The sequence below is a fragment of the Lithobates pipiens genome, unplaced genomic scaffold (assembly GCF_037356315.1).
Source record: "Lithobates pipiens isolate NorthernLeopardFrog02 unplaced genomic scaffold, aLitPip1_a1.2 Scaffold_28, whole genome shotgun sequence".
In the NCBI taxonomy this organism is placed as follows: domain Eukaryota; kingdom Metazoa; phylum Chordata; class Amphibia; order Anura; family Ranidae; genus Lithobates; species Lithobates pipiens.
In genome coordinates this window covers 64,266,860-64,282,724 of record NW_027507789.1, presented here as the reverse complement: position 1 = coordinate 64,282,724, position 15,865 = coordinate 64,266,860, and the positions used below count along the sequence as shown (strand labels likewise).

General features: G+C 43.9%; 1 protein-coding gene across 1 annotated transcript; it reads left to right on the top strand.

Annotated features, from left to right (window-relative positions):
* The first annotated feature begins 2,486 nt into the window (after window positions 1-2,486).
* On the top strand, window positions 2,487-15,263 carry ARMC7 (armadillo repeat containing 7). Its single transcript, XM_077459323.1, has 3 exons — window positions 2,487-2,709; window positions 12,124-12,267; window positions 14,843-15,263. The coding sequence occupies exons 1-3, from the start codon at window positions 2,625-2,627 to the stop codon at window positions 15,178-15,180; spliced, it is 567 nt and encodes a 188-aa protein (XP_077315449.1). The 5' UTR covers window positions 2,487-2,624; the 3' UTR covers window positions 15,181-15,263.
* The last annotated feature ends 602 nt before the right edge of the window (window positions 15,264-15,865 follow it).

Below are 15,865 nucleotides of genomic sequence, written 5' to 3'. Positions count from 1 at the left end.
ACCTGTCCCAGTCCACCTGAGTACCCGAGTACCTGTCCCAGTCCATCTGAGTACCTGAGTACCTGTCACAGTTCATCTGAGTACGTGAGTACCTGTCACAGTTCATCTGAGTACCTGTCACAGTTCATCTGAGTACGTGAGTACCTGTCACATTTCATCTGAGTACCTGTCACAGTCCATATAAGTACCTGTCACTGCCCTTCAGAGTTCCCAAATACCAGTCACCAGGCCATCAGAGTACCCGAGTACCTGTCAACAGGCCACCAGAGTACCCGAGTACCTGTCACCAGGCCATTAGAGTACCCGAGTACCTGTCACCAGGCCATCAGAGTACCCGAGTACCTGTCACCAGGCCATCAGAGTACCCGAGTACCTATTTGCAGCCCATGTCTCATAGAATATACGTTGGGGTGTTTGCTTTCCAAAATGGGGTCATTTTGTGGGTAATTTCACTGTCCTGGTGGTCCAGGACCTTCAAAAGTGTGATAGGTAGGAATGAAATGAGATGTGTCGTTTATGCTCCTAGAATGCCTGAACGTACTACTTCAATGTTCAGCCTCTCTATGTGACCAGGCTGTGTAAAAGTCCTACACATGTGGTATCGCCATACTCGGGAAGAGTAGCAGAATGTGTTTTGGGGTGTAATTTTTGCTATATACATGCTATGTGTTAGAAATATCTTATAAATTTAAAATTTTGTGTAAAAACAAAATGCGTTTTAATTTTTTTCCACATATTCCAAAAACTTCTGGAAAAAAATTAACCATTCAAAAGACTCATTATGCCTCATAGATTATACATTGGGTGTTAGCTTTCCAAAATGGGGTCATTTTATGGGAAATTCCATTGTCCTGGTACTCCAGGGCCTTCAAAAGTGTAATAGGTGGTTGAGAAATGAGATGCGTCATTTTTGCTTGTAGAACGTCTGAAGGTACTACATCAATCTTGGTGCTCTGTATGTGGCCAGGCTGTGTAAAAGTCTTACACATGTCGTACTCGGGAAGAGTAGCAGAATGTATTTTGGGGTGTAATTTGTTGTATGCATATGCTGTGTGTGAGAAATAACCTGATAATATGACAATTTTGTAAAAAATAATAATAATAAAAAAAATCTTCATTTTGCAAAGAATTGTGGGAAAAAAAGACAACTTAAAAAAACTCACCATGCTACTTACTTAATACCTTGGAATGTCTACTTTGTAAAAAGGGGTCATTTGGGGGGTATTTGTACTTTCCTGACTTGTTAGTGTCTCAAGAAATGAGGTACACCTGATGTACTGAAGGCCTGATCAGAAGTGATCAATTTTCAGTGATTGGCACCATAGATTGTAGACTCTCTAACTTTCACAAAGACCAAATAATATATACTAATGTGTGTTATTTTTACCAAAGATATGTAGCAGTATAAATTTTGGCCAAAATTTATGAAAAAAAATTACTAATTAGCAAAAATGTATGACAGAAACAAAGAAAAAGGCATTTTTTTCACAAAATTTACGTTTTATTTTATTTATAGCACAAAAAATAAAAAACCCACTAGTGATTAAATACCACTAAAAGAAAGCTCTATTTGTGTGCAAAAAAGGACGCAAGTTTCATATGGATACAGTGTTGGATGACTGAGTAATTGTCATTCAAACTGTGAGAGCGCTGAAAGCTGAAAATGCGTCTGGTCAGGAAGGGGGTGTAAGTGCTCTGTATTGAGGTGGTTAAAAGGTCTTTTTTTTTTTTATTGGCATTGCATGCCTGTTACTTTAATTCTTATCCCAGGGTCACCTGAGCAGGAAGTGAGGGCAGGGGCGGACTGACCATTTGGCCACTCGGGCACTGCCCGAGGGCCCCGGGCCACTAGGGGGCCCCATCAGGGTTGCCAGCCTCAGTAAAATGAGGGACAGTATGTAAAAATCCCGAGATTATAGCTGCCCCACCAGTACCTACCTTCTCAGCCAATAGAAACATGTCTGTTCATACTGTGTGTACATGTATGTGTATATTTTGTGATTGTATACTGTGTGTGTGTATACTGTGTGGCCCCATAATCTCCTATTACCCTTGGGCCCCATGAGTTGTCAGTCCGCCCCTGAGTGGGGGGAATCTCCACAATGGAAGCACAGACAGCAATACGGAACCCAGAACTCCTAATAAAACCTCAAATACAAACAAAAAGAATGTAGTGTGAGGATAAAATCATGATTTTTATTGACCACTCTTCATCCTTTTTGGTACCATGTAGAGAAGGGACGCCTCAAAAGCACCCGGGCTAGCTCCACATTTTGATGCGCTGGCTGTACTTCTCACAAGTGACACTAGGTGGCGGCATTGTCTAATAGCTAATCCCACCCAACAGTCAGCACGCAAGACTGGTACGTACGTACACCTTGGACTTTTTAATAGGTTGGAGATTTTGGCAGGACACCGGAAAAGATATTTCACATAAAAGATTCAGAACTAAACACGCTGAAAGTCTGACATGCTACACAAGCCGAAACAACCCTAACTGTAACTACATTGTCACACGACCAGTACTCTGGTCATGTGTGAGACCTTCTTCCGCCAGTCCTTTAACATCACTTCCGGGACGTCGGGAGCTCTTGGTTGTGTGAACGTCGGGGTAGGACGGGAGGATGAATGGCGGTCAGTGCGCAGGCGCGGAGCGGTTCCAGTACCTGCAGGCTCTGGTCACAGAGTTCCAGGACACGGACAGTATAGGTGAGGGGAGCTTGTCTGGTCCCGGGGCCCTGAAAGCTGCACACAGCCTGTGTATGAATAGTTACAGGGCCCATGCTGGCTTCTTCTATGTTGTCACATCCTCATTAAAATTGTTTTAGTTTAAAGTAGTATAAACCCTCGTTCACAGATTCAAATCCAGTGGTGTCTGGTGGTATATTATATTGGAGGGGCAGCCCCCCCCCCGTCAGGTCACCCGTGCCTCCTGCCACCCCCCCATTGGTCGGCCCCGCACTTACCCGGCCAACCAACCGGATCAATCGCCTCTCCGTTTGGCCAGTCGTGTCTCAGGACCTGCTTCCTGATTGGCCAGGAGGAGTTGGGTCTCCTGCACTAACCCTGGTCTGTCAGGTCTCCCAACTGTAAAGGCTGTAACCTGTGTTACTTTGCTTAGGCGCCCCCCCCCCCCCATGTAATATCATCTGGTTTGAACCCACAGCCCTTGCCCCTCCCTCCTCTTTTGAATAACATAGAAATGAGGAGGCTGTGTGCTAATCAGAATATATACTTGTGTTGGAACAACTTCACTACTAGTTTACCCATGGAAGCCAAAACTAGAAACATTTGCATTCTGTTCTGTTTTTGACCACATTTTATGTTGTATGTATATAAAGATTTGTGTGACCGTACACATACTGCGCAAATGGACTGCTGCTTAGTGACTTCAGGGCCTGCATGTAAATATTAACAATGTGTGTGCAGGTGTAGAATGAGCTCATTCTACTGCCACTGGTTACACACTATTCATTATTTTATACCTCAGACGATCTCCGCCACCACAGGAAAATAAACTCGTGCCACCACCACCTTAAAGAATTGCCACTCACCAGACTTTGCCATATATTGAGCCTTCGGTTCATTCAACGGATAACCAATCCTCAATCAAATTTCCTATTGGTAATTCCTCAATTTTCCATAAAGTCATACAAGGGTAAATTAAACCAACATAGTGTAAAACCATTTCGCTTTTAATTAAGAAAATCATTTAAAATTTGCACTCACATTTCAGTGTGTCTATATGCCGACACCAAGCTTATCCAGCCATAAAAACAGCATGAAATTGGGCAAGCCAAAGGTCTTCCGCAGGTGGTACTCTCCCCCCGTCACTCGGTAAATCTGTTCCTGGCTATTTAAAGAAAAAATATCTCCCACAGCTTCTACGCGTTTCGCAATTTTGCGTCGTCAGGAAGCTAAGATAGCTTCCTGATGATGCAAAATTGTGAAACGCGTAGAAGCTGTGGGAGAGAGGGGGAGGGAAAGGAAAGAGTATGTGAATCAGAACAATAATCAGTCAAAATAGTGGGAAACATCCCACTCAAAATTCAAGCCTGGCGGAATTCTAGTTTCCAGGAAGAATAACCAGTAAACTTCCCGTTTACAGAGCTTTCGAAACCTGTCCCCTCCTCGCTTGGGGGGGGGGGGGGGGACCTTCTCAATGCCCTATATAAGGAGGCTGGAAATGTCCTTAAAATGTACATTATTCCAGTGTTTGGCTACATTGGTTGACTTTTTCTTTTCTATATCGTATAGGTGATCATACATCCGGTCTTTGAGTCGGCGTGTGGTGCGTCCCACATATTGAACCTGACAGATACCGCAGGTGATCACATATACCAAAAATGTAGTATTGCAATTGATAAAGGATGTGATATCGGAGGTTCTATTATTGACACAAGATCTAACCTGCTCCCCTTTCTTAATGTGACAGCAATAGACACATCCTTGTTGGTCACATTTAAAGTTCCCCTTAAAACGAAGCCAATTGGAACCTGATGGTTCCATGGAAAAGAGGCTGGGTGACAATAAGTTGCCCAAAGTGGGTGCTCTGCGAGAAACTGATTTGATGCCCCCAGAAAGAATTTGACTGTAAGCAGGGTCATTAACCACTTAACAACCGCCCATTGCCGATTAACGGCTTCAGGGCGGTTGTTTAACTCTAAGAGGCCGTTAATTAACGGCCTCCCAGAATTCTGCTCTCGCGCGCCCCCTGGGGCGCGCACTCGAGAGCATCCGTGACCACCGGGTCCACAGGACCCGGCGCATCACGAATCACGGTAAACGGCCGCTCAGCGCGGCCGTTTACCACGTGATCGCTCCGTCAAATGACGGAGTGATCACTTGTAAACAAACCGGCGTCATGTTATGCCGGTTCCTCCCTCCCCCTCTGTGTACCGATCGGTACAGCGGAGGGGGAAGAGATCGGTGTCAGCAGCGATGTGTGCTGCATCTGCAGTGCCCACATCGCTGCGCACCGAAAATTAACCCCTCAATTCCCTGCCAACACTCTGCAATACCCTGCCATTACTCTGCATTACTCTGCAATACCCCCATTACTCTGCATTACTCTGCAATACCCCATTACTCTGCAATACCCCATTACTCTGCAATACCCCCATTACTCTGCAATACCCCCATTACTCTGCAATACCCTGCAGCACTCTGCATTACCCTGCAGCGCTCTGCATTGCCCTGCAGCGCTCTGCATTGCCCTGCAGCGCTCTGCATTGCCCTGCAGCGCTCTGCATTGCCCTGCAGCGCTCTGCATTGCCCTGCAACGCTCCGCAATGCCCTGCAACGCTCCGCAATGCCCTGCAACGCTCCGCAACGCCCTGCAACGCTCCGCAACGCCTTGCAACGCTCCGCAACGCCTTGCAACGCTCCGCAACGCCTTGCAACGCTCCGCAACGCCTTGCAACGCTCCGCAACGCCTTGCAACGCTCCGCAACACCTTGCAACGCTCCGCAACACCTTGCAACGCTCTGCAACACCTTGCAACTCTCTGCAACACTCTGCAACACCTTGCAACACTCTGCAATACCCTGCAACACTCTGCAATACCCTGCAATGCCCTGCAACACTCTGCAACGCCCTGCAACACTCTGCAACGCCCTGCAACACTCTGCAACGCCCTGCAACACTCTGCAACGCCCTGCAACACTCTGCAACGCCCTGCAACACTCTGCAACGCCCTGCAACACTCCGCAACGCTTTGCAATACCCTGCAACACTCTGCAATACCCTGCAACACTCTGCAACACCCGCCAATACCCTGCAACACTCTGCAATGCTCTGCAACACCCGCCAATACCCTGCAACACTCTGCAATGCTCTGCAACACTCGCCAATACCCTGCAATGCAATACTCTGCAACGCCATACTCTGAGATACCCAGCCATAGTCGGTGATACCCTGCAATACCCAGCCATAGACATCCCCCCCCCTCCCGCCGCCCTCCGGTGCTTCTACCGAATCGCTAATACAATCAAAGACAGAATCTTTTTTTTTTTTTTTTTTTTTTTTTTTTTTCAGGCTTCCCAGCTTAGAGGTGAGATGTGGGGTCTTATTGACCCCACATCTCACTGTAAAGAGGACCTGTCATGCCATATTCCTATTACAAGGGATGTTTACATTCCTTGTAATAGGAATAAAAGTGATCAAAAAAATTATTTTTGGGGAAAAAAATGTCAAACTAAAATAAATAAAGTAAAATGAACAATAAAAAAAAATGTTTTTTTTTAAAGCGCCCCTGTCCCCATGTGCTCGCATGCAGAAGCGAACGCATACGTAAGTCCCGCCCACATATGAAAACGGTGTTCAAACCACACATGTGAGGTATCGCTGCGAACGTTAGAGCGAGAGCAATAATTCTAGCCCTAGACCTCCTCTGTAACTCAAAACATATAACCAGTAAAAAAAAAATTAAATCGTCGCCTATGGGGATTTTTAAGTAGCGACGTTTGGCCCCATTCCACGAGCGTGTGCAATTTTGAAGAGTGACATATTAGGTATCTATTTACTCAGCGTAACTTCATCTTTCACATTATGGAAAAATTGGGCTAACTTTACTGTTTTTTTTTTTTTTAAGCCCAAAACTGTTTTTTTTTTCCAAAAAAAAGCATTCGAAAAATTACTGCGCAAATACCGTGCAAGATAAAAAGTTGCAAAGACCACCATTGTATTCTCCAGGGTGTTTGCTAAAAAAACATATATAATGTTTTGGAGTTCTATGTAATTTTCTAGCAAATAAATGATGATTTTTACATGTAGGAGAGAAATGTCAGAATTGTCCTGGGTGCTCCAGAACACCTGATGGCGCTCCCTGCATGTTGGGCCTCTGTATGTGGCCGCACTGTGTAAAAGTCTCACACATGTGGTATCGCTGTACTCGGGAGTAATAGCAGAATGTGTTTTGGGGTGTAATTTGTGGTATGCATATGCTGTGTGTGAGAAATAACCTGATAATATGACAATTTTGTGAAAAAAAAAAAAAGTAAAAAAAATCTTGATTTTGCAAAGAATTGTGGGAAAAAATGACAACTTCAAAAAACTCATCATGCCTCTTACTAAATACCTTGGAATGTCTTCTTTCCAAAAAGGGGTCATTTGGGGGGTATTTGTACTTTTCTGGCATGTTAGGGTCTCAAGAATTGAAATAGGCCGTCAGTACTTCAGGTATGATCAATTTTCAGATATTGGCACCACAGCACAATGACCAAATAATATCCACCAATTTGTACTTATTTTTACCAAAGATATGTAGTAGTATAAATTTTGGCCAAAATTTATGAAGAAAAAATTACTAATCTGCTAAATTTTCTAACAGAAACAAAGAAAAATTCATTTTTTTACAGAATTTTCGGTATTTTTTCCTTTATAGCACAAAAAATAAAAAACCCAGCGGTGATTAAATACCACCAAAAGAAAGCTCTATTTGTGTGAAAAAAAAGGACAAAAATTTCATATAGGTCCAGTGTTGCATGACTGAGTAATTGTCATTCAAAATGCGAGAGCACCGAAAGCTGAAAATTGGTCTGGTTATTAAGGGTGTTTAAGTGCCCAGTGGTCAAGTGGTTAAACAGAATAGGAAGATGTCTCGTTACCACCTTTCCTATTTTTGTGAATTCCAAGCTGTAGGTTGTTGGAAAAAAACTGAGCTTTATTCTAAAGAAAGGAGGATCTGCACCTATTCTTTTTGTTATAATTATCCCGCAACAGTGAATTCCTGGGAATAGCGCTGATACTGGCGGCTGTGTAACCTCTGTTCTGGAATCTCTGAGCCATATCTCTGGCTTCTAACTGGAATGTTTCCGGTGTGCTACAGAGACGTCTCAATCTTAAAAATTGTCTGTATGGGACACCTCTGATGCGGCCTGGGTGGGCAGAATCTGCCCTAAGAAGTGAATTACCCGCAGTGGGTTTTCTATATAAGCCTGTAGTCACTATACCGTCAATGCCTGTAAACTTCACATTCAAAAACTCTGGTATTTTTGTGTAAAACTCCTGTGAACTTTAGAGTCAGGGAATTGTCATTATAATAAGCAAGCCATATATCCAGATCGGCATTCTCATCAAAAGTAACAAACAAGAGGTCGTCATGCGACGGGGACTATCATGTCCGAAGATGCGGGACCTCTCCCACCAACCCATGTAAAGGTTGGCTAAGGAGGGCGAAAACTTGGCCCCCATAGAGGCCCTGCATCTTTGGAGGTAATAGGACCCGTCAAACATAAACAAATTTGGGAGGGGGTTCGCCTTCATGAGTTTGCAGCCCGGTGGACTTCCCGACCAGTGGGTCTGCGAACTGGTTTCATCAGGATACAAAGAGATCCTGTCCAAATGGGACAAATCTCCTTCATTCCTGGATTGTCAAATTCGGGTGAACCAGCTAGTCAGGGAGTCTCTTCTCTGGTGGCTGAAGTCTCTGGCCCTTCGGTCCAAGAAGTCGTTCCTTCCTCTTCATTGGACGGTGATCACAATGGACACCAGCCTAACCGGCTGGGGGGGGGGGGGGGAGTCAGCCCAGGGTCGCTGGACGCAAGAAGATTCCCCCTGCCGACCAGTGCTGGCGATCAAGCGGTGCCTCTCCACATGGTCATAGAGACTGTAGGGGCATCTGGTCAGGATTCAGTCAGACAACGCCACAGTGGTGGCATATGTCAACCAGCAAGGAGGGACAAGGTGCTCCGCTGCAGTACTGGAGGTCGCTCACATCGTGCAGTGGGCAGATCGGCGCGTGCTGGCTCTGTCGGCCGTATATATTCTGGGTGTAAAAAACTGGCTGGAGGATTACCTAAGTCATCAGCTGCTGGACCAGGGGGAATGGTTCCTGCATCCAGATGTATTTCGGCTCCTTTGCCTAAGGTGGGGCACACCAGATATGGATCTCTTGGCTTCTCGAATCAATCAGAAGGTACAGAGGTTTGCGGCCAGATCAAAAGATCCCTGGATGGACGTGGCAGACGCATTGGTGGCTCCATGGGGGCATTATCAGCTGATTTATGCCTCCCCCCACTCAAACTTCTACCACGTCTGCTACGCAGGATGGAGGCCTTGGCATCCTTGGTACACTGACATAGTACGAATGGTGGCAGATGTTTCTTGGCGGCTGCCAATGCAAAAGGGCCTTCTGTCGCAAGGTCCAATACTTCATCCTGCTTTACCGTCACTGGCTTTAACGGCATGGCTGTCGAAAGCCAGGTGCTAAAGGACCGAGGTCTGTCGGATTCGGTAATCTCCACTATGCTGAGGGCGCGGAAGTCATCTTCTCAGAAGATTTATCATCGTAGGTGGAAGGCCTACATCTCCATGTGTGAGGAGATGGGGTGGCGTCTGCGTACATCCTGCTGTTTTTGCAGCGAGGAGTGGATCAGAAACTTGCATTAAGCACCATTAAGGGGCAGGTATCGGCTTTGCCTGTCTTTTTATTTATTTTTATTTTTTTTAGCGACCTTTGGCAACTCATTCATTGGTGAGTACGTTTTGTTCAAGGGGTTTGACATGTTGCCCCTCCGGTTCGACTGCCTCTGTGGAATTTGAGTCTGGTGCTCTCGGTGCTTCAGAAACCGCCATTTGAAAACATTAGGGAGATCCCCTTATTGACACACACTCTCAGAAAGTAGTCTTTCTAGTGGCTATTACATCTGCCAGGAGGGTTTCTGAGTTGGCGGCCTTGTCATTCAAGTCTTCCTACTTGATCCTCTACAAGGATAAGACGGTACTGCGTCCGCAGCCTTTATTTCTTCCAAAGGTTGTTTCGGCCTTGCATCTAAATGAGGACATTGTGCTTCCGTCCCTATGTCCTCAGCTATCACATCCCAAAGAGGTTGCTTTGCATTCCTTGGTCATGGTACGGGCTCTGCGGGTGTATCTGTCTGCCACGGCTCCTTTCCGGAGGTCAGACTCGCTGTTTGTATCGGTGGCTGCTCCAAAGAAGGGCCTGGCGGGCTCGTCGGCCCCCATTTCTCGGTGGATCAGACAGGCTTATGCCTTAAGGGGGTGGGCTCCCCCCTTTCCTGTCATGGCATATCCGACCAGGGCAATCGGTGCCTCCTGGGCTTTCCGACATTTTTGACAGATGAGACACAGTATGTCTATATCATATAAAATGTAAATAAGCCTTAGCGCTGATATTACAGATATGTAGAGATAGCGATAAAATAAAAAGAAAAAACCTAAATGACTAGGCTGCGACCATGTCAGTGTTCTGTCACTTTAAAATTAATGTTATATCTAATGGTGCGCTCAAGTCAACTTTCTATTAGATTGACTGCTCAAAAACACTATAAGTGCTTCACACGAGCCCAAAATGACTGAGGGCTCCCTTACCAATATATATCAAACTGTAGTCACCCCTGTGCAAATATACCATATAATGTGCAAAACTTATGTAAACAAATATCAAAAAGTGCAAGGTGCTGTGCAAATAATGCAATTTTGAATATGTGCAAAACTAGTATATACCAGGAAATATTTAAATACCAAATTGTAAATCTATTAAAGTGCAAATGTGCTATTTCCCATCATCCCGCCTACTCATTAGCGTAATATTGCAGATAAACCATACATAATCCAAACAATCGTGCAAATAACAAAAATAAATATATATGTATCTATGCAGACAACTATAGCAGTGTACAACAAATGCTTAGAATCAATTATGACCACAGATTAGCATATACGATAGTCACTTAATCCATATCCATATGTAGCTTCAAATACAGTTGGATCACGATCAAAAGAGGGTGCCACTACTATCTTCACAATAGCTCTCCAAGTAATATGATTCGCGATCGTATTATACGATGGTATGAACACTTTTCCAAACTATATTAATCACGATCATATTATCCCAGTTCTGAGCAGATAGTATTATCCCAGGTTTGAGCACTAAATAAAGAAAGCTTTCATTGCGCAATGATTACCATTCCTGCGTGCTACACACATGACAATTTCACTCACATAACCATGACCGCCAAGTAGCGCATTCAAACAATCAGCTGGAAGGAGGTGTTCCCTGCTGGCTGTGTTCACGAAGGCTCCAAACGGGTAACGTCACTGGCCCCACCCGACATGTTGCATCATATGTCACATGACTTTATCAAGGTATCGTATATGCTAATCTGTGGTCATAATTCTAAGTATTTGTTGAGCTTGGTACACTGCTATAGTTGTCTGCATAGAAACATATATATATTTATTTTTGTTATTTGCACGATTGTTTGGATGTCTCTATCATAAATGCTTTTTACTTGTCAGCATTTTTTTTTTTATTTCTACACATGCACAGCTGAGTGTACAGTCTCAGCACTATCCTATGCCGAGGTGTAGTATCTCGAAAGTGCGCATGTGTCGTCCTGGCCTATCAAGATGGCCGAGGACTCTAGACTTGGAAGAAGACTGGGTGAAGATAGATGGAAACACTGGCCATGAGAGGCATTATAGCATAGGGGATTACTTTGCTAGGTAAATGTGCCACAATGTGCAAATATGCTGTGCAAACTTGCAGTGACTCAGATACCGATGAAGTGGCAAGGCAGCTAATATTTTTATATGGAGGTGAATGGCAGCCTATAAGACTGGATCTCCATTAGCATTTAAAGATAGCATTTAGCTTAGTACACCATTCCGCCATTGTCCGAATGCTTTCCTGTTGACTCAAATGATGTTTAGGTCATTGCTGGTAATTGATTACATTGCGTCCCCCAGGAGCTCTTCTCTACACATTAGCACTGCTCCTCCGGCATTCTGCTCAGTTGTAGACTGCTTATTTTGGCCCTTTCATTGCTTGTCTTTTTATCTGTATGTATAGTGCTGGAAGGGTAGGCTCAATCTCAGTTTGGATGAAAGTTCTGCCTTTTAACCTCCTTATTCCTTCCATTTCACCCTCAGAAGGTGAGACATGTAAGGTCAGGAGCTGACAGATCAGGCACTCTGAGACTTCAAGGTGACCTCTGCATTATTATATCCTGACAGTTTTAGTTAAATATGCCAACTAAACTTTCACTTCATTTTTTATTTTTTTTTGAAGATCTCAACAACCATGGTTTAGGACTTTTAGTTGCTTTTTCTGTTTTGTCTGCTGCTTGGCAGCTCATATCTTCTATTTTTGTTCTACAGAAGCCAAAGAACAGGTCCTGGCAAACCTAGCAAACTTCTCCTATGACCCAAAGAACTTCTCTGACCTGCAGAAGCTGCAAGTTCCAGATTTGTTTTTGGACATGTTGACTGAAGACAATGAAAATCTAGTGGAGTTTGGAATAGGTAAGTTTTTGGTCCCAGGTACTATTTTAACCACATGATCACTGGGCACTTAAACCCCCTTCCTAACCAGACCGATTTTCAGCTTTTGGTGCTCTCACACTTTGACAATTACTCATTCATGCAACACTGTACCCATATGAAATTTGTGTCCTTTTTTTCCCCTACAAATAGAGCTTTCTTTTGGTGGTATTTAATCACCGCTGGGTTTATTTTTTGTGCTATAAATCAAAAAAGACTGAAAATTCTGTAAAAGAAAAAAAAAAAAAAATCTTTGTTTCTGTTAATTTATTGGCAGGGTATTGCACATTACTGCAGAGTATTGCAGGGTATTGCACAGTAGTATGGGCACAGAGCAGCGCTGTGGGCACTACAGATCCAGCCCACAGCGCTGCTAAAAACAATCTCTCCCCTCGCACTGTACAGATAGGGGAGGGAGGAACCGGCATGACATGACGCCAGTTTGTTACAAGTGATCGCTCCGTCATTTGATGGAGCAATCACGTGGTAAACGGCCCATACAAGTGGCCGTTTACCGTGGTCACGAATGTTTGCGGGAGCAACATTCTGTGAGGATGTCCATGGACGCCCTCTAAGAATAAGCCGACCGTGCTGTAGCTGTCTTTCAGCTATGGCCCGATCGGCAAGTGGTTAAAGCCCAATTCTGGGAAATTTGAAAATCTTCTCTTGCAGTGGGGCTGCACCCACACTGCAATGTTTAATTGTTCATTTAGTCTAGGGTAGGAATATGCAATTAGGGGACCTCCAGCTGTTGCAGAACTACAAGTTCCATGAGGCATAGCAAGACTCCTGACAGCCACAAGCATGACACCCAAAGGCAGAGGCATGATGGGACTTGTAGTTTTGCAACAGCTGGAGGTCCGCTAATTGCATATCCCTGGTCTAGGGGAAGTAAACACAAAAGAGGAAGAAACATAAATATATGAGAGTTTGGGCTGCGCACCCAAAGATACATAGAAATTATATGGGAAGGTTCCCCCAGGGGGGTTTAATGCAGCAAAATAGGTTAGAGTATGAAAATTATATAAAAGGGTCTTCATTAAGTAAGTTACAAATGCATGTCAGTGTTAAAATGTTACACTCTGGTTGAAAGAATACAATGATCATTCCATAATACAGCCGAGCAACCATATATTCATACAGCATAACATAAGTGGTTTGAACTGCATGGGAATCCCGACGTTTTGACCTATTATATCATGGTCGTCTTCTGGGGAATGGTTGACTCCTAAATAAATATGTTGAACATCTCAGTTATAAGAAGTATCACCATTATGTATCAATTATCGCAAGCACAATGCTGTTATATCTACCGCTGGAGAGTGAAATGAAAGACCTCGCAAACCAGAAATTTTAAAAACCGTTGGATGATCCAGTGGACTCCATGGCTGTCCTGGCCTCTCCAAGAGAAGGAATATGGCCCAAAGGGCTTCCAAGAAACCACACTGTGAGACACCCCCCAGGGGAAGGAAAGGGAAAAGTGGCACCTGCAGCAAATGGGAATCAGAGATGATTCCTGGCCTCTCCAAGAGAAGGAATACAGCCCTTGCACAACCTGGACAGATGTTTCCTGCATAGATATGGCTCAATGTAAGTACAGCATTTCCCATATCGGATAACCGGCTTTTCTGTCATAATAAGCTTTAAACCAATTTAAGCTGTAATTAATAAGTATCATACACACCCGATTTGCGCGGTCATGATGTCCGCTGGCCACACGAGCCAGAACGAGCATATCAAGGATGTGTGTGTGCAAATCCCCATTCTGTCAGGAGAGGAGAGACAAATAGTCTGTTCCTGCTAGTTAGGAACCACTATCTGTCAACTCCTCTAGTCAGTCCCATCCCCATACAATTAGAAACACACAGGAGGGAACACATTTAACCCCTTGATCGCCCCCTAGTGTTAACCTCTTCCCTACCAGTGACATTTACACAGTAATCTGTGCATTTTTATAGCACTGATCGCTGTATAAATGTCAGTGGTCCCAAAAATGTGTCAAGTGTCTGATCTATCCGCCGCAATGTCCTAGTCCTTCTAAAAAATCGCAGATCGCTACCATTACTAGTAATAAATAATAAAATGCCATAAATCTGATCATTATTTTGTAGACGCTATAACTTTTGTGCAAACCAATCAATATACACTTATTGCGATTTTTATCAAAAATATGTAGAATATATATCGGCCTAAACTAATGAAGACATTTATTTTTTTTACATTTTTTGGGGGATATTTATTATAGCAAAAAGTATAAAATATTTTTATTTTTTTTTCAAATTGTCACTTCTTTTTGTTTATAGTGGGGAAAAAAAAACAGAGGTGAACATATACCACCAAAAGAAAGCTCTATTTGTGGGAAAAAAGGACGTCAATTTTGTGTGGGTACAGCTTCGCGCGACCGCACAATTGTCAGTTAAATCGTGCCGTATCGCAAAAAATGGCCTGGTCATTAAGGGGGAAATTCTTCCGGTGGTTAAAGTGCCATCACAGCATTTCCTGTCAGCCCAGCTACAACTTTTATTTTACCAATTTATATTTTCTGTTTTCCTTTAAGGTGGCATCTGTAACCTGTGTCTGGACAAAGCCATGAAGAATCACATTTTGTCCTCGGGAGGTCTAAGCCTTATCATTAACTGTTTGTCCAGCTGCTGTGAAGAGACTGTTCTTTCTGCCATAACAACACTCATGTACCTGTGTACAACTGCTTCTAGAGTTGAAATCATTACTCCTCCTGTTGTAGAGTGCATGGTCCGCTTCTCTTTGTCAGACAATCGTAGATTTAGCAATTTGGCCAAAATCTTTCTGGAGGATTACTGCACTGAACAGCAAGTGGAAGAAGCAAGGTCTCTGAGCCAAAACACTGCGCTGGGAATACCCCTTCCCAAAGACTGACATTTCATATAATGTGCAAAACTTTTTATATATTTGAGTGTACAAAGAAAGCATATTGTAAATAATAAATTACCTGAATTTTTTTTTAGGTGACACATTTTGTTTCACAAAAGACTTCAGCTTTTTACGGCATTACAATTTAGGCTACATTGGACTCACTTAGAATACAGGAGGATCATGGGAACTGTTCCTATTTCGTTTACAAAGATTTTATTGAAAAGTAACAAGGTTATGAGACAATACAATAGGCTTACAGTTGGATTTCGGTACAGGTAGTTTCAGATAAATATAATTCAAACAGATCTTCTTCTAACCGTGTACACATTCACTGGATCAGGAGAAACCCTAGGTTTCACATAGATGTAGCACAGGCCTGGCCTGGAGTTTGCCTGAAGCCTATAGTAATCATACCTGATAAAGTGGAAAGATGGAAAAAAGAGGAAAGGAAAAGAGAGAAAAGGGGGAAAAAAAAAAAGGGGGGGGGGAGGGAAGGAAAGAGGGGAAATGTGACGAGACAAGAGCAGGGGGAATAGAGTGGTCCAGAGAGAAGAGAGGGAGGTAAGAAAGGGGAGGGGGGATTGAAGAGGAGGAGGACGGGCGCACGGGGTGCGCACCACTGAGCCCCTACAGCGACAGCAAGGTAACATCGAATCTAGGAGAATGGTGGTACTCTATCCAGGGTTGC